General features: G+C 42.7%; 1 protein-coding gene across 1 annotated transcript in view; it reads right to left on the bottom strand.

The window, feature by feature from the left end:
* The window catches only part of mdga2a (MAM domain containing glycosylphosphatidylinositol anchor 2a), a 69,284-nt gene that overhangs the window by 38,081 nt on the left and 10,930 nt on the right, over positions 1-20,273 (bottom strand). The window contains exons 2-3 of the mRNA XM_063909196.1: positions 5,061-5,200; positions 191-365 (exon numbers count right to left, since the gene is read on the bottom strand). Coding sequence (XP_063765266.1) covers positions 191-365; positions 5,061-5,200 — 315 coding nt within the window. The remainder of the gene's footprint in view (positions 1-190; positions 366-5,060; positions 5,201-20,273) is intronic.

The following is a 20,273-nucleotide window of genomic DNA, read 5'->3' on the forward strand; positions in this document are numbered from 1 at the left end:
GATGGATAATGTTAGCTTAGCAAACTGTTTCATACTCTCTCCAGTTTTTATGCTCACTGTCTCCATGTATTTTGAGTCTTAATGCTAAGCTAACAGTTTGGTCTTTAGTCTTTATGCAAATGTGAGTGAACTGTTTGCATGTATTTCCTGCGTTTAACCGATCGAAGATATATTGAGTGTGTGTTCTTACAGTAGACGTCCACTCGTATGGACCGGATGGCGGGGGATCCCAGTCCGTTCTCGGCCTTGCAGTAGTAGCGCCCCCCCTGGTGGCGGCTGATGTTTGTGATCTTCAGAGTTTCGTTCTGCAGCGTCGGGTCGCCCTGACGGTCCGAAGATCCGCCCGCCGTCTTCGTCCAACGAATCTGCAGAGAGGGAAGGGGGGGGGGGCTTAGTATACTGATTTAGAGTAGATTAAATTAATTAAAATGGTTGAGAGTAACTAGTAACTGAAGCGTGTGTTCGCCACAGATCTTATTTTCTGCGATATTCCAAACTCCAATGAAACAATCCCATTGCTTTTTGTCCATGGTGAGCGGGCCCTGACCAATGTTCTGCCCTAGTCAAGATTTTACCTTGCGCCCCCATCATGCGCCGTCACTACGGGGGTGGCGCGCCATACTTTTCAGACCTCGTTAATAGTTCAATAAAATAAAATGATAACGTTTCATTTTTTTCTTCCCCCCTATTTACGGCGCCCCCCATGGATGGATGCACCCCTAGCATTCGCTTATACTGCCTATGCCCAGGTGTGTGTGTGTGTGTGTGTGTGTGTGTGTGTGTGTGTGTGTGTGTGTGTGTGTGTGTGTGTGTGTGTGTGTGTGTAGGTGTGTGTGTGTAGGTGTGTGTGTGTAGGTGTGTAGGAGGTATAACTAACAGGAGTCTTTAGCTAAAATGTAAGCTGAATCGCTGCCAGACTGTATTAGCCTGCTGCAGATTATGAGGTGTGTGTGTGTGTGTGTGTGTGTGTGGTCCAGATTTGTCCTCGTTCAGCATCTGTGGGTCACTTTTCCATCCCTCCCTCCCACCTGCTCCGTCCTTTCCTCTCCTCCGTCATCATCGTCCTCCCTTCGCTCCATCTGTCTCTCTCTCGTCCTCAGACACATTTATTTGTTTTTAGATCACAGATTAATCATTAGATTTGAGAAGCTGAGGAACAGCCTGTAAAATAATTGAGTAAATTAAAACTGTAGAGGATAATGCTATAGAGAATTACACGTACAGATGTTATAGATGCTTATAGACTAATGTTTTAGATCGTATTGTGGGAACTCCTTTTCTAACTCAGACTCACAGGAAGCGCATTTTTGTGTTTCATCAAATTTACTTCTATTTTGGCCGGATACCTCTGCTGTGTTCCTCACTTCTAAAATAAACTCACTCTTGCCTCCATCAGCATATTTTCCACACGGATTCTTTCAGTCCCACCTGCTCTGTCACCCCTCTCCTCCTCCCCTTCCTCCCTCTCCTGGGGTACAGTCCTCCCACACGGCGTCGCACGGATGCCAGACGGAGTCAGGCGACTTTCTATCCGTCTGTGCTGCAGACAGCTATAGCAGCCCCAAACCACAGCACATCACTAACAGGGATGGAGTGCATGGTGCGGTCTGGTGATTAATCATATTCTCAGCGCCAAAACAAACACTTGATGATCAAAAACATGGAAAAGCTAAAACATTCTTAGGAAATCTAATAACACTTCAAACATTTCAACGATACTCATCTGTAAAAACTAATTTAACCACCTTATTTTTGTGAGTAATCAACTTACAAACCTGTTTAAATTGATACAGTATGTGATAATTAAAGAGACATCTGGCTGAAGGGAAACTAATGACGTGGTGCAGGAATGAGTCCAAAAAGACTCTAAATGAGACGACTGAACATCATCACTCTCAACATTAGCCGCCTTTAGCTTAGCATTACAATTATTACGATTCACAATTAAATTGAATTCAACAGCTCAGTTTTTTCATTTAATATTTAGCCTTTTTACTGTTGACCTTTCATTTCTTACCTTAGTTTTACTGATGCTTCTTGTTTTTGCCTAATCCCCTCCCGCTGATTCCCCTGCTGTGGGACTATATTAAAGGATTATTAGAAAATGTCAAACTCCAACTGTTCACAGCTCCACTTATATGTATGCTTTTATTTGTCAAACATATATCTTTGAATATTTATAATTTAATAATAACACTGAAATATTGTAATGCTGTTTTTAACTCAGTCGGGGAATTTCCAACGTCAATGTTTATTTAATATTTTCAGTGAATTTATGGACAAAAAATGAAATAACGAAGATGAATAAGTTTAAAAAGTAAGCGTTAAGTGAAGCCCTGCTTTTGTGAGGGTTATATTATACTGTATATAAGATGATGTTATTTATAATTTCACACTTCACAAATTACAAACTGCGCATTATAGGCTTCATGAGGGAGAATGTATTACAATGTTTATATATAACCATTTCACTTTAAAAAGGGAACAGAGTTCAACTGTAAATAACAAAGAGCTCTGAACGCCTCATCAGCCAAAGCACATTTACACCTGCATCACTAGTGACAGTGAACGCCACACTGCAACACATTAGCCCCTGGTGTTAATTAGATTAGCTGCATCAGGAGGAATATATAGTATAAGCAGAGAGGAAGAGAGAGGAGTGATGTGATGTCATTAGTTTATTCAGGGGAAGGGGGAGGGGGGGAGATATAGATCTTTCAAATCCAACTCAAGGTAAATGTATTCAGACTGCACTTCCTGTTGTCTCAAGACATTGTTGCTCATGAGTTATTGTTGTTTATAATGACATCGTGATTGAGTAAAACAACGATTAAAACCTGAACAGAGAACTGGAGGGTGAAGAAGAGGAGAGGATGAAATACAAATGCAGAGGAAGCTCAGCTCTGCAGTGACGCAGAGAGACCGAAAAAAAACCTTGGTGTGTGTTTTACAGTGTGTGTGTGTGTGTGTGTGTGTGTGTGTGTGTGTGTGTGTGTGTGTGTGTGTGTGTGTGTGTGTGTGTGTCAGCAGCTGATCTATTTATAGCCTCAGCAGACTGACAGCGAAGGGAGACTAAAGAAGAAGAAATAAGAGAGAGATGAGGATGAGCGAGGGAGAGGAGAGACGGTACAGTATGAAAGGAAGTAGTAAAAGAGAGGATGGGCGGACATGTCTCCATGCTCTATGTCTCTACTGGGACATGTCTCCATGCTCTGTCTCTACTGGGACATGTCTCCATGCTCTATGTCTCTACTGGGACATGTCTCCATGCTCTATGTCTCTACTGGGACATGTCTCCATGCTCTGTGTCTCTACTGGGACATGTCTCCATGCTCTATGTCTCTACTGGGACATGTCTCCATGCTCTGTGTCTCTACTGGGACATGTCTCCATGCTCTGTGGGACAAGTCTCCATGCTCTGTGTCTCTACTGGGACATGTCTCCATGCTCTGTGTCTCTACTGGGACATGTCTCCATGCTCTGTGTCTCTCCTGGGACATGTCTCCATGCTCTGTGTCTCTCCTGGGACATGTCTCCATGCTTTAATGTTCAGAAAGCTCTTTATGTTTCTCATACTGCCTGTGCTGCAGCTCCTCTCTTCACCCTCTGTCTGAAACCAGAGCCCAGTCTGCTCTGATTGGTTAACTGGCCGGCTCTGTTGTGATTGGTCAACCTCTCAGAGATGTCCCGCCCCTTAGCCTATCACGTACAATGTGTTGGAGCGCTAGCCAGTAGAAGATCCAGTGTTTCGTAGTGATGTCACTATGTAACAGTATGTAAAGGAGTCGATTTAGGCGGGGGGGATTAATTTCTCAGTTTTCCAGCACAGAGATTAGAGGATGTTGAGTATTATTCCATCTTGATAAATGTAAATGAGACCGGCAGACGACTCAGAGCTGAAAAGATCTCAGACTTTCTGAATCTTTTCATGACTTCTTCTTTCAATGATTTCTCTTAAAGCCTCTTGATTCCTCGCTCTCCTCTTCATGATTTCCAATAAATCTCTCCCTTTTTCGTTCCAAGACGGCGGCGACAGCACTCCTCATCCTCGAGGGTTTCTTCTTCTTCTTCTTCTCTGTGTGATTGCTCTCATTTATGAAACACAAAGGCGCCCGAGCAGCTCATCTCAGCGTGAGCTCTGGCACTTACAGCGCGCCACCAGGGATTTTATTACTGTATGTGCTCTGCAGAGTCAATAGGGATGGAGTGTGTGTGAGTGTTTGAATGTGTGTGGGTTTGAATGTGCACTTCATGCTCTTTTGCAGTTTCAGTTTTCTTTCAGTCAGCTGTCAGTTCTTCATATTTCTCTGCTGGTTCATTTATCTTTCATCTTTTTCATCAAAGACGCAAAAAACATTTCTCGATTCAAGTCTCAAATAAAGCTTTCAAAATAATGGCAACAATCCTCTTATTACTCTTTATTTATGATTTACAGCTTCTGGTGGTGTTTCGATGTGGTCTAAATATATATATTAACTATCAAGACTAGTTTAAAGCGTGTCAACCGAGTCTAATCTGTATCAAATGTAACAAATTGGTCCATAAAGTCTTCATCGTTGGTTGTACTTTGGTCAAAAAAGACAAGAATGGCTAAAATGATAAACAAAGGACTTCATTGGGCGGCAGAACCTCAGACTGCCAGTTCAGGTCTCAGAATGGACCAAGCATGGACGTTGGTACTATAAGACATTCCTGTGTGACTCCTGGGCCCTGCCAAGATGCCCTTTAGCAAGGCACCAGACCCCCCACTGCTTCCTGGGCGCTGTGTAATAGCTGCCCACTGCTACTAATACTACAATAGATAAACAGAGGCCAAACGTCACTGTGTGTGTCGTGCTGTGTACCTGTTTGGGACTATTTTTAGGGAATTCATTTAAAATGGTTACTGGGACTACATCCACTTCTGTCTGCAATCAACACAGACCGTAATAGGTAGTGCAAACCAGTCCAACCTGTGGTACAGTAAGAGCAGTTTAAATATAACGCAGGTATTCTGGCCTCTCACAATAAAGACCGGCGTTCAGCTCCTCCCCCTCCCAGTTCCCCAAGTATGTGTTTACCTGTGGTCGGGGGTGTCCAGTCACCAGACACTGCAGCTCCAGAGTCTCCTCCTCTCTGATGGTGTAAACCCGCTCACTGTAGCGCTCCTCCTCCACGTTACAGGCCTGACCTGAGTGCACGATGCGCACTGTAGGGGGCGCTGTGGACACAGAGACACAGGGGGTTAAATGGTTTCAACTTAAGACTCTTTTCCTGCTAACTTTTCTACCTATTACTCTACTTTCCTGTTAAAGTGACCCATTTAAAAGATGAATGTGTGTAACTGTACTTCTGTGTACTCTATATATACACACGGCGGTATGTATTACATAACAGTCCGTCAGCTCCCCAGCAAAGCCTTCCAGTGGAATCTCCTTTAAACTATTGATGGGACTAAAATACACAAATGCAAAGTATATTTCTATTTTTAAAGAGGCCTGTTATGCTTTTGGGGGATTTCCCTTTCCTTTGGTGTGTTATATACGTTATTGTGCAGGTAAATGGTCTGCTAAGGCTACTTCCGTAACATAGTGACATCACTTTGGAACACTTGTGCTTCTATTGGCTAGCGCTCCAACACATTGTACGTGATAGGCTAAGGGGCGGGACATCTCTAAGCAGGTTGACCAATCACAACAGAGCTGGCCAGCTAACCAATCAGAGCAGACTTTGCTCTGGTTTCAGACCGAGGGTGAAAAGAGGAGCTGCAGCACAGGCAGTATGAGAAACATAAAGAGACACTACATACTGATATACACCTGAACATCAGCAGGAGAGGACTCTTTAAAGTAGAGACTCTACATACTGATATACACCTGAACATCAGCAGGAGAGGACTCTTTAAAGTAGAGACGCTACATACTGATATACACCTGAACATCAGCAGGAGAGGACTCTTTAAAGTAGAGACACTACATACTGATATACACCTGAACATCAGCAGGAGAGGACTCTTTAAAGTAGAGACACTACATACTGATATACACCTGAACATCAGCAGGAGAGGACTCTTTAAAGTAGAGACACTACATACTGATATACACCTGAACATCAGCAGGAGAGGACTCTTTAAAGTAGAGACACTACATACTGATATACACCTGAACATCAGCAGGAGAGGACTCTTTAAAGTAGAGACACTACATACTAATATACACCTGAACATCAGCAGGAGAGGACTCTTTAAAGTAGAGACACTACATACTGATATACACCTGAACATCAGCAGGAGAGGACTCTTTAAAGTAGAGACTCTACATACTAATATACACCTGAACATCAGCAGGAGAGGACTCTTTAAAGTAGAGACTCTACATACTAATATACACCTGAACATCAGCAGGAGAGGACTCTTTAAAGTAGAGACTCTACATACTAATATACACCTGAACATCAGCAGGAGAGGACTCTTTAAAGTAGAGACTCTACATACTGATATACACCTGAACATCAGCAGGAGAGGACTCTTTAAAGTAGAGACACTACATACTGATATAGACCTGAACATCAGCAGGAGAGGACTCTTTAAAGTAGAGACACTACATACTGATATACACCTGAACATCAGCAGGAGAGGACTCTTTAAAGTAGAGACACTACATACTGATATACACCTGAACATCAGCAGGAGAGGACTCTTTAAAGTAGAGACACTACATACTGATATACACCTGAACATCAGCAGGAGAGGACTCTTTAAAGTAGAGACACTACATACTAATATACACCTGAACATCAGCAGGATAGGACTCTTTAAAGTAGAGACACTACATACTGATATACACCTGAACATCAGCAGGAGAGGACTCTTTAAAGTAGAGACTCTACATACTAATATACACCTGAACATCAGCAGGAGAGGACTCTTTAAAGTAGAGACTCTACATACTGATATACACCTGAACATCAGCAGGAGAGGACTCTTTAAAGTAGAGACACTACATACTGATATAGACCTGAACATCAGCAGGAGAGGACTCTTTAAAGTAGAGACACTACATACTGATATACACCTGAACATCAGCAGGAGAGGACTCTTTAAAGTAGAGACACTACATACTGATATACACCTGAACATCAGCAGGAGAGGACTCTTTAAAGTAGAGACTCTACATACTGATATACACCTGAACATCAGCAGGAGAGGACTCTTTAAAGTAGAGACGCTACATACTGATATACACCTGAACATCAGCAGGAGAGGACTCTTTAAAGGAGAGACACTACATACTGATATACACCTGAACATCAGGAGGAGAGGACTCTTTAAAGTAGAGACTCTACATACTGATATACACCTGAACATCAGCAGGAGAGGACTCTTTAAAGTAGAGACACTACATACTGATATACACCGGAACATCAGCAGGAGAGGACTCTTTAAAGTAGAGACACTACATACTGATATACACCTGAACATCAGCAGGAGAGGACTCTTTAAAGTAGAGACTCTACATACTGATATACACCTGAACATCAGCAGGAGAGGACTCTTTAAAGTAGAGACACTACATACTGATATACACCTGAACATCAGCAGGAGAGGACTCTTTAAAGTAGAGACACTACATACTGATATACACCTGAACATCAGCAGGAGAGGACTCTTTAAAGTAGAGACACTACATACTGATATACACCTGAACATCAGCAGGAGAGGACTCTTTAAAGTAGAGACACTACATACTGATATACACCTGAACATCAGCAGGAGAGGACTCTTTAAAGTAGAGACTCTACATACTGATATACACCTGAACATCAGCAGGAGAGGACTCTTTAAAGTAGAGACTCTACATACTGATATACACCTGAACCTGAGCAGAATATAGGGCCCATTTAAATGTAATAATCCATTGGTTTGAGCTCTAGTTATTTTCAGCACAATTTGTCAGCAAGTCGTTTTGGAATGAACTGCTGATTGAACTGTCTTTTATAAGCTGTTTAAAAGGCTGATGAAGTAGGAACAAGGACTGATGTGACATGTTTTCAACTGCAAACGTTTAGCGATGACTTCACAGGCACTACAGAGCAGTTCTTCTATTTGGAATTTAGGAGCTGGTTCCCGTGTGCAGGTGACCTTTGAGCTCAAAGCAGCTGGAATATTTTGGGTCAGGTTTGAGGCCAAGCAGTCTGTCTGGAACCTTTCAGCTAATTAAAGTTCTGAAATTATAAATGAGAATGAGAGGAAAAAGGTCAGCAGGAAATTAACTTTTAATCGACAGGAGGTTTGGTGTTTTCAGGAGCAGCAGCCTGCACCACTAACCCTGATCTGGAGTCGGCCGCGGGCCTGCAGGTATCGGTGTTAGTGAGAGAGTTACTCAGAGTGTGTGTGTCAGCCGCTGCGAGGCACCGCGCATTTGTACCACTCGTTTTTTATTTTTACACACCTCTATTTTTGCCTGACCCGCCTGCCTCTGTGAGATTTCAGTATTCTGAGTGGTGGGCGATCCTCTGCCCAAACACCGGCACTCACCACCTACTGCTGGAATATCTTTAATTCCACACTCCACTCCAGATTTCTCCCTGGAAACTGAAACTAATTCAGCCAGTCTCTCACTCCAGCTGACCTTTAATCTCAAATACTCAATTCTGATTGGTCAGTTTGGACGGTCTGTTGTTTCTTGATAGCTGGCCGTTCTGATCAAGGGACTATGTGCTGTCATATCAATCGGCAGAAAGAAGTCCAGTCATTTTAAAGTCAGCTGTGGCCCCAAAACACACATCAGAAAACACCATGGAATACTTTTTGAAAAGGTATTTTTATATTTGTAGACCACACAAAATGTTGGAATCATGATAGCTAACTGTCCCCGTTAAGGAAGAGAAAAACAGCCCAAGAGAAGGAAAGAGGGTTAAAGCTGGAAGTCAGAGAAATAAACAGGAAGTCAACACTAATTGCAACAGAAGAAGAAGACCGTTTTTATGAAGCTAGAAATCAATTCATTTCAAGAACGAATGTGGCCTGAACATGAACACCTGAGGAGTGTGACCTTTGAGGGTCGTCATCAGAAGAGGAAACGTTTGTTAATTAAAGATGAAACAGCTGAGAGAGAGAGAAGAAGAGGAGGTGAAGATAAAAGAGGAGATCCAAGAAATGAGATAAACGAGATGAAAACAGGAGGAGAGGAGAGAAGGAGAACAAGGTTAAGAGGAAGAGAAGGAGGAGGGGAGAAATGTTGAGGATGATTTGTTTGTCCTACTTTTTCTCGGCTTTCTATTAATAGACGGTGGGGGTTTTTTTTGTCATCCTTTGATGAATCGCTGATGTTTCGTGCTGATGTCATCAAACCCCAAAACACACACGCACACAAATACACACACCTCTACACAGGACAGCAGTAGACATCAGGTAGAAGCTGAACTACAGCAAAAGCTTTAAATAGATGCAGCAAAGAACCAGACGGAAGTTCAAGCAGAACGTTAGAGGTCAAGTGTTAACGGTTTTTATTGTTATTTTCCCAGCCGCAGGAAATGGCTGCACCTGAGGACAGGTTGTATGGCAGAGGTCAAAGGTCAGGCAGCGATTTCTGTCCCAGGGGTCCGATTACAGAGCAGCTATAGATTGGATTATCCCGTCCTGTTATTTCTATATGTGTTTAACCGCGGCAAGCAAAGCTTTTCCAGACCGCTCAACAGGATGTGAGAGCAGAGCTGGATCCATAACCCCAACCCCACATTTGAAACATTACTGTATAAATATAAAAGAGGTTTATTTTGGTTAACATAAAGATATTATACAGCTTACAGTTAACGCAAGAGAATAATGATATCTCTGCTGGTCAGAAAGGGTTTACTGAGTCCAGAGATATGGAGATGGGGTCAGATGTCTGGTCAGACGGCAGAGACAGCTTACGGAGAATAAATAGGGGACGGATGTCCGGTGGGTCTGCCGGGGACGAGTGGCAGGCAGCAGGCTGACACTGAGACTGAGATTTCTGATCCTTTCTTTTACTCTCCTTTTTTCTGGAAAGGAAGTAAAGAAACCTCTGGATTTATTTGTTGTTGGAGGTGCAATATATGACTCAGCAGCTTTGAGACGTGGAGACACTATTATTTTCAGCTTCGCTCTGATGCAGGATTTTCACCTGAGAGTGGGCGGGGCTTAATTTTGGCCTAAAGTAACGTTAGCGCCTCATACTATATTTTTCTAGAAAAACCCCTAAAAACATCCATACCTGGATATATATAAATATATAAACTAAAGTCTGTTTCTATCCATTTATCTTGAATGAATCTAATATTGAACCTGCACGGATGTGTCTGCGTAACATTTTTAGAGAACAGAAGTTATTTTCTTTTGAAATGATTAATAATGTTGGAACTGATCATCAAGACTTTTGGATAACTGGAATTATTTTGAACTGAGCATAAGGTATTTTTGGGGGTTTTAAATTACCTCATTATTTTTTATTGGACTGAGAGATGAGTTGAATATTTTAAGGACAAGGACAGGAGAGACTTCTGGGACTCTGTTTTAGTTTACTTGTTTTCTCTTTGTGAGAGGAATTATTGCTGCTGCTGCAGACATGCAAACACACACTCAACTTCTGATTACATGATTTAAATTCAAAGGGTTGCATATCAACAGATTTGATTATGTGTCAAATTATTGTTTTGCTTCATTAGATTTCCGTCCTAGAATCAGAAGACTTTATTTATTCCGGGGGAAATTGGGTTTGTGACAGTTTCTCCATTTTAGAATGAAATTAATTGAACGAAAAATGTAAAATATCCTAGAACAAGACTTTTAAATAACCATTTAAAAAATAAGGTATTTATATCAGAATAAGACGTTAAAGCAGAATGTCAATAAAAGATCAAATAAAATAGAATAAAAATAATTATACCAAATGAAGACGTTGTAAAAAGGGATGCACTTGTTTGGAATTCCGCAACTCAAATGAACACCGAATAATTGTCAGTGTTTCGGTTTAACTGCTGTTGATACTTAAGGACTTATACTTGGAATGGAGTCATTTAAGATCATAGTATTTGTATTTTCATTAAGTAAAGGATGTGAGGACTTCTTAACCCTCCAGTTTGTTTAGTGTTTGTTAAAAAGTTCTAGCTCTTATGTTTGACTGGTTCTGAGAGACAGAAACAAAGGGAACTCTACAGAAAGCTTTGGCGGGATTGAAGGAGAAAAGGCCGTTCAGCTTTCATCTGTATTCCCCTCTCAACCCTCCATGCTCTGATCCCGTTCCGGCTCAGGTGTTTTCCATTTCCCCCCTAAAACCAGGTATTAGTCTAATCCCTGCGCTCTCTGCAGCGCCACAAACACTTCACGTCCTAATAGGTGATGAATCCTGCCTGAACCCTGCAGACCGGCTGATCCCCGCACCTCCAGCCGGAGAATACAAAACACACGCAACACACACAACACCTCCTAAACGCAGGAATTACACCGCCCGGTAACAATCACCGCTAAACCAGGAATTAGATCCAATCCTCTGGGATAAACTGTTGCAGGTGAGCGCAGCAGGCTGAGTCCAAACCAAATATAAGAGACACAACCAAACACAGGAGAGAGAGGGGAACAGCAGCTGAAGATAATCAGAAATAACCACAAAAGGCATCTTTATTTCACCAAACGCTATTCTAACGTGTACATAGTCTGCTTATTCCTGCATTATAACTTACACTTGTGTCATTCGCGCACTTTTCTTGCACTCTCTCTGTCTTTTGTATAGTGTGATGTGATAAATATGCATTTAAACCAGAAATTGACACAAAGAAACTCAAAGACACAAAATGACCACGAAAGACTGAAAAAACATAAAGACAAGAGGCTGAACTACGTGTGTGTGTGTGTGTGTGTGTGTGTGTGTGTGTGTGTGTGTGTGTGTGTGTGTGTGTGTGTGTGTGTGTGTGTGTGTGTGTGTGTGTGTGTGTCTTTCTCCTCGGTAGGAAAGGTGTTGCCCAGGGGCTCAGTTTCCCATAATCCACCATGGCCTTAAATGTTAAAGCACAATAACATCAGCTCCCTTCATCAGACCCAGATCAGCGAGACATGCGGAGCAGCTAACTAAAGAAAAAACAGCAGCAGGTCTCAGATCAGTATCAGCTCGTACTCACCTGACCTGCAGCACATTAACACAGCAAACACACACACACACACACACACACACACACACACACACACACACACACACACACACACACACACACACACACACACACACACACACACACACACACACACACACACACACACACACACACACACACACACACACACACACACACACACACACACACACACACACACACGTCAAACAGAGAGGATATTTGTCTTCAGGGTCTCTGGGTCTGACCTGCTCTGCTGCTCACATCAGGACGCAGAGATAGACTAAAGAGCTTAAAGCACTCGGAGGAGACATGAGGAGAGACTCATCTGAAGCTCCACTCATCCTCCTCCTTCTCCACCTCCTCCTCCTCTCTTTAACTACTCGTCAGCAGCACCTGAGAGCAGGATCAGCTGATCATGGACAACAGGGCTGTTGAACTTCCTGCTTACAGATGTTTATATTACTTTACCTTAGTTCTAATATTGATTTCATCCCTATGTTTGGACTTCTGCGTGCCTATTTTATGCATATCTAATGAGCATTTTTGGAGAAACAACAAGATTTTAATTGCCAGTTCCAATGACTGCTTCTTCATTATTGTATAGAATATGACGGATGACTTCAAACTTGAACTTTCTATAATAACATGTTCATCCTGATCTTTTTAAGATGTGTTGTCAAAAGCACTTTCTAGTTATTCTCACCTTGTGTTGCTGGAGGCTTTATCTTTCCCCCTCTGACCACAACACTGCTGCTTCCAGACAATAATATGAGTCTTTATCTTATGAATTAGATGATAATATAGCATATACCAGAGGATCGAAAGGCTTATAACAACCCTAAGAGAACAGCAGCTTTACAGTGTCTCGCTTCAGTAACTGGAGGTTTGTAAAGCCTCCCCGACAGGAGGGATGAGCACATCAGAGTTTTATCATCAGGACAACCACAGATGTGTTTCCAAACACTCTGACCTCCTGCAGAGATATCAGGGATCTGTTTACTCCCCTTTAATGCTCTAATCTCTCCATCCCTTTAAATTAGGAAATGGTTTAAAGCTGCTCACACACACACACACACACACACACACACACACACACACACACACACACACACACACACACACACACACACACACACACACCCTCACAGAGCCCCAGGCATGTACAGTACAGCAGTGAGGCTGAGAGGGCAGCAGGAGCTCGCCCTGATTTAACCAGTGTCTTTTGTGTGTGTGTGTGTGTGTGTGTGTGTGTGTGTGTGTGTGTGTGTGTGTGTGTGTGTGTGTGTGTGTGTGTGTGTGTGTGTGTGTGTGTGTGTGTGTGTGTGTGTGTGTGTGTGTGTGAGATGTAGACACAGTGACTCATCTTCCAGCAGAGTAGAGCTGCAGTCTTATTTAGTGTTAGTTTAGTGATGCTGAGTTTCAAGGGGAGCTGAAGAATTCTCTACTCTTCGGCTGTTTAGTGTTGGAGTGTGTGATTATTAAAGGGGCCTCAGATGGGCCAGAGCCCAGGCAATCTGATTGGTTAGCTGGCAGGCTTTATTATGATTGGTTAACTGCTTAGAGATGCTATGTTCAGGAAATAAATAAAGGAGTTGAATTAGTATATATTTTTTATAATAATTACTTATTTGTTTCCATTCCACGAAAGGGAAATAGAAATGAATTACAAAATGAACAGAGAAACATCTGATTGGTATCGGCTGAGAAATGTGCCATCGGTGCAAAATAATTATAATAATAATCGAAAAGTAAAAAGGAATTTAAATGAGAGTTTTGTTGGAGTTTAATCCAATACATCTTCACGTCTAATGAATCCATTAAATTATCGGAGAGCTGATTTTAATCAAAAGTAAAAAGCTGTAAATGCCCTAAACCTGGTTTACCCTCAGGTTTCAAAGTCATCCAACTGTTTCCTCTAGTTTTCTCTTATTTATGTCAGAGTGGAGAGAGAAGGCAGACATGAAAGTTAATATTAAAACCACTATCTGTCCCACATCTAAATCCCTCTCCTTCTCACTCAGGTTCACTCATCTCAGGTCAGATTCATCTCCACTGGTTTATTCATGTCAAAGTAAGGTTTTTTACATCCTCTCGCTCTGTTATGTAAGGCCTCTCGCTCTATTTATGGAGCCAAAGATTTCTCAGAGGAAGCTGCCGAGTCAGTGGGATGGATAAAAATAACTGGAGGCATCTGATTGGCTGACATCACGGGCTCCTTCTGCATACGTAAGGAGGAGGGGGAGGAAAAAGGATGAATGAAAACAGAAAGGGTTGAGGTGACTCTACGCTGCTCTGTGATGTAAATATAAAAACTAGATCCGCTGATTGGACTGTCATGTTTATGTACGCATCGTTAATGACCAATCAGAGTAAGGCGGCACTGTGTCTCCTCTCTGATGGGCTGCTTGAAGGGAAAAACCCCCAAAAACATCATACCGTCTCAATTACTCCCACTGTTACCTACATTTTATAAAAGGGGATATAGGTAGGAATAAAGTGGTGCAGGGATGACGTATTTTTGAAGGCTGACCCAGAACGCAATGGGATTTATCCATTGGATTTTGAAATATTGCAAAAAATAAGATCTTATATTAGCAAACCTAGAAGTAAAAAGGAACATAAAGAACTACAGCACGGTCACATGACTTCACCACCGCTAAGCTAAAGGCGGCTAACGTTTAGTCGTCTCATTTACACTCTTGTAAGCAACAGCAGATTTTTAGGAAAACAGAAGCTTCAGAAAACTTCAGTCCGAGTTTTATAAAAGCAAAACTATATTAAAAAAGTTCTTTACAAACTCTCCACTCGTGCAGTAATTCATGTATTCTCACCACTTCCCAGATTTGCATGTTTGCTGAAACCTCGCAGGCACGCTTCTCATCCCCCCTCCAGACTGTTTATGCATTTAAATAATAAGCTTTAGTTCAATTCATCAGGAGGCATGTGTTTCAAGGGTTAAACATACAAGTGCTCATTGGACTTCTTTGTTTACTTCTGGAACATAGTGACATCACGATGTAACACTAATATTGGCTAGCACTCCAACACATTGTACGTGAAAGGCTAAGGGGCGGGACATCTCTAAGCTGGTGACCAATCACAACAGACCAGGCCAGCTAACCAATCAGAGCAGCTCTGGTTTCAGACAGAGGGTGAAAAGAGGAGCGGCAGCACAGGCAGTATGAGAAACATAAAGAGCTTTTTGAACATTAGAGCATGGAGACATGTCAGAGTGGAGACACCACCTGAAAATGAGCAGAATAGGGCCCCTTTAAGCAGTTCCAGCTCTGATGTAACAGTACTACTCTGAAGCCAAGCCGAGCTGATGAGGTGGTGGAACTTAAACACCCTGATGAGCAGCGAGCTGTTCACATATCTCACATCACCTCCACACGGTGATTATCACCCCGCTGCTCTGCTGCAGCCACCACGACACGACACCACGCATCCTGCTGCCGCACGCTACACATCATAAACCCACATCATCACTCACACATGAAGGAGAGAGGAGGGCGGACCATTCATCGTCACCAGGGGAGAGAGAGGGACGATACAAACAGCCGAGACGGAGGAGGAGAGCAGTCAGGCAGGAAATTCACATTTTACAGTTTTATTAGCTGGAACGCTGGAAAAAACGGCACTGACAGCTGGAGGAGAGGATGTATGGGTGATGGGATGTGGGGAAATGGTAAAGTCACTTTTAAACCAGAGGGGGAAATTCACTAAAGGATTGTGCGGCTTTTAAGACGGCTAAAGCAGCACAAATATGACAAAAGAACAGCATGTAATTCGCAAAGCGTTCACAAAGAGTCAAAATCGCCGCTAACTGCGCTGCCAAGCATGTAGCGCCTCGTTGTTCCTTTGTCACATTTGCATTTATTTAAATAAGATAATATGCATACATTATCTTCAGAATTGGCCTGTTTCTATGTAAACGAGCTTTGTTATTGCAAAAACACTCCATTTCACACACATCAGCACTAATATCCATACAGGCGCACATCAGCGTCTGCAGAGAGTCGCTTCAGACTGAAACTCACAAACTCCTGTCAACTTTCATTCCGTGCCTCTTTATCGATGATTTCTCTGCTGTTTTTGGCGCAATACAGTGATGACGTTGTTTAGTAGGGGCAGTGCCGGAAATCAAATCTGTAGCAAACACACGTTTCTGATACTAGCATGTTTTATTCAGCAGGATAATCTGCACATGTTAACACCACGCAGAAATGCAAACTCCAGGAGGAAAAAGCGAACGTTAGCTATAAAGGAACCACCGCTAAGCTAAAGGCGGCTAATGTCGGGCGAGTTGACTTGTAGTTATTACATTTAGACACTTTTAGCAACCTCTGTTTTTAGTACACATAAAAGCTTCAGACATTCATCAGGGGGGTGTTTGTTTACTGGTTCATCCTCCCAGGGCTGGTTTTAGCACATTGGCTGCCCTAGGCGATATTGAGATTTTGCGCCCCCCCCCCCCCCCCCTCCCCCCCTAATGGGGCATTAGGGTTGGGGCATGTTCATTTAATTCAATGAGGGTTTTATATCCCATGCTTTAAAAAAAAAAAATAATGTGTTAATCAATGTTGTTAAAACAAAGATGTGTGCTTAAGGCCCCCCCCCGCCAATTTGGCGCCCTAGGCGGTCGCCTTGATGGCCTGTAGGAAGAACCGGCCCTGCATCCTCCCATTAGCGGGACACAAAAGAAAAAGGGCAAAGTGCACACGGCTGTAAAACTTCAGGGCCGTGTTTGTGCGATGTCTTTAGTGAATTGGACCTTGAGACGGAGCAGAGCGGCGGTGCAGCTGAAGCACAGCTCACAGTTACTGCTCTCTCTCTCTGCTCAGCCTTTCGTGTTTTGTTCGTATTGTTTACGATGACATTACTGAACTCAAACATGTTTACAGTGAATAGAGAGACAAACAACAGCTGTGTGATGACTGACAGCTGATTCTGCAGTTACCTAGCAACAACACAGAGATGCAGACGGCAGCGGTGGGATGGAAGCGCTCTGCTTCGCGGCTGAGGCTGTAACACAGAGCGGGTTGGAGGTTCAATTCCTTCCAAAGCTCAGCAAGAAGAGCAAGGTACACACATTGCTAGCTGCAGTAACTGCACACAGCCTCTGAACACACTGAGTGTAGCATAGAGGCGGATCACAGCAGAAACACAGCCTGTGACGACCTCAGAGGCTGAGGCATGTTGGCTCTTTTGGTGGAGGCTTCTGACACCCTATACATATTACTACTGAATGTTTTGGCTGTATTTTTGCAATATAAATCTCAATCATTTGAAAGCCTAGCACCTCCACACTTGATACTGTGTATCAAATATCTGAACTAAATCAACAGAGGCTGGATAAGAAGGATGGTACATCTTGTACTCCGACCAAGGAGGGCTTGATTTGATGTGATCGGTGCATGCATCTTAAACGCATTTCTGTAAAACCACGGTCCAGTGTAACCCCTGCTGTTGATAGGCGGGTGAATGTGTGACATCTGTGAGTATTTCTATGTGTCGTCTGTGACGGGGAGAGAGCAGGAGACGCCAAACTGTTAAAGCTCAAAGACTCACGGCAGCGGCTTAAAATTAGGGAGAAATGTTGGATATTTGGCCAGACTAAACACAAGAACATTTATGAATTGCACAAACTCTCTTTAATCCCTCACACTACATTGCATCGTATTCCTCCAGCTGGACCATGACCACGTGATGAGCTGCTGTTTTCTCAGTTCATATCATCATCACAGTTACATAACTGGATTTGGGGAATAAAAGGCAATAAAAAGTTTCTGGGAAATGGTGACGGGCTTTTGGGTTATTTTGTGACGTGCATTTGGAAGTAGTCGGCATAGAGATGTCCGTCTCACTGTGAGGGGAACTTGTTGAGCGGCCCTGATCATCTCCACCTGTTTCCTCCGTCATGTTTCATCCTGCTGGTGGATGCAGAATCCGCCCGCAGAGCTCACAGGCTGACAGCTTACATAAGCGCAGTGTACTCTGTGTATTATTCTCCAAACATGGCCTTAATCCTCACACTGGGAGAGATAAGTCTCCCCAAGGTGGGATTTCTGCAGCAGAAGAAGATTCTGTGTGATGCTGCTGCACGTTACCGTTTCTACCGCTTTGATCTGCGGCGTCATGTAAGCCCTTAGCTGATCCACACCGACAACACACACACACACACACCCACAATAAACACACACACATTTGTTTGTGTTCAATGCTTAAACTCAGCTTGCTCAATACTAATATAATGTATTTTTGTACGACTTAGTTGCATTCTCGATTCTGATTGGTCACGTTGGACACGCAGCAGTCTGTTATTTCTCGATATCAGACCGTCCCAGAACTATGTGCAGTCATATCCATCCGCAGAAACAAGTCCCGGTCAATTTCACGTCAGCTGTGGACCAAAACCTAGCCAGTTCATCACAGCTGGGGCTACTTTAATTATACTGCTGATAATGCTGCCTTATAGCTTTATTTATATAATGTAGTCGCTAATAAGCTCATTTGTAAAGCAACTAAAGCTGTAAGATCATGTTGTGGAGAAAAAAGTAATACTTTTACCCCCGAAAATGTAGTGGCGTCAAAGAACAAATTGCCCAAAATGAAAATAAAAGTATCTTGAAATGTGCACTCTGTCCCGGTGCCCAGGTGCATGGTGGGCTGCCAAACGCCGGTTCAGAGGAAGTCGTGCAGAGCTGTTTTCAAACTCGTCTTTTCCAGCAATGTTAAGATTTCAGAGAGAAAGAAAAAAAGCACTTTTGAGTTTATGGTATTCAAAACGGTACTTAAGATGTATTCAAATGTGTGAGTACAGATGAAAGAGATGGGGTAATGAGTGCTGAGTCATTATGAGTGATTTAATCTCATACTTCAGATGTTATTTGCACTGTTTCTTCTCAACGCTGCAGGACATACAGTTTCTCTAAAGCAGCTCATCTGACTAATCATGTTCAGTAACGTACTCCATGAATAACACTCACACACACACACACACACGATGTATATCTGTGTGGTGACTTCTTCCAAATGAATCACAGCCAAACATACAGTCAGAGCGAGAAACATGATCACCGTGACACTCTGAGAATAGTGTGCTGGAGGGGGGACGTCTTTCTGCAGAGATAGCGCTGGTTCCCCGACACAAACAGCCACAGGGAGTTTTTCATTGGATTTATGAGTTCTGATGGTAGAAAAGAAACGTTTAAAACATTCAGTTCAGACAGATTGTCTTTACAAATGAACACCACGTTAATGAATGAGGCATGAATGCAATCTCCAGAAGTAAAAAGCCAACGTTAAAGCTACAGAGGAACCTCATCACGACACCACCGCTAAGCTAAAGGCGGCTAATGTCGGGGAGATGACGTTCAGTAGCCTCCTTTAGCCTCTGGCATATTTACTGACGTATTTTATATCGAGGAACAGAACATTAAAATCTCTTAAGCTCCTATAAACCTCTGACCTTTTATCAGTCATAACCAAAAACCTTTTCTAAAAATGATTGACTTAGATAGGACTCATTTCCAGATGTTAGGAGCTAAAGTCTAGACCTCAGGGTACAATGTTTTATCAAAATAATCTCTTCTTTCTTTCTTGTTCCCTTCCCTTGTTTCCTCCTCCCTTCTTTTTAGAGTTTTCCTTCTCTACTGTGTAGTTAACGTGTCTATTGTTTCCTGATCTCTTCTACTCAAAGGGTTTCATCCTCTGGCTCCCTCCTTGTCTTTCTCATTTCCTCCTCTCCTTTAAGTTCCTCTTTGTTTCCTTCCTTCCTCTCTTGCTTCTTCCTCTCTGGTTTCCTTATGTCCTCACATCTCTAACAGTTTCCATCTTGTCGTTTCTTGCTCTCCTCTCTGGTTTCCACTTCTGATGTTTCTGTCTTATTTTCCACTTTAATTTGTTGTTACCTTTTCTTGTTTCCTCCTCATCTTGTTTCCTCCTCTCCTTCGTTGTTTCTCCCACTCCTTCTCACAATCTTTCCTTGATTCCTGCTCCCTTCTCTTTCTATACTGTCTTGTTTCTTTATCTCCTCATCTCTTCTACTCTTGGGTTTCATCCTTTTGCTTCCTCCTCGTCTTTCTTATTTCCTCTTCTCCTTTCTTGTTCCTTTCCTTTAAGTTTCTCTTTGATTCCTTCCCTCCTCTCTAGCTTGTTCC

The sequence above is a fragment of the Eleginops maclovinus genome, chromosome 19, assembly GCF_036324505.1.
Source record: "Eleginops maclovinus isolate JMC-PN-2008 ecotype Puerto Natales chromosome 19, JC_Emac_rtc_rv5, whole genome shotgun sequence".
Taxonomy (NCBI): domain Eukaryota; kingdom Metazoa; phylum Chordata; class Actinopteri; order Perciformes; family Eleginopidae; genus Eleginops; species Eleginops maclovinus.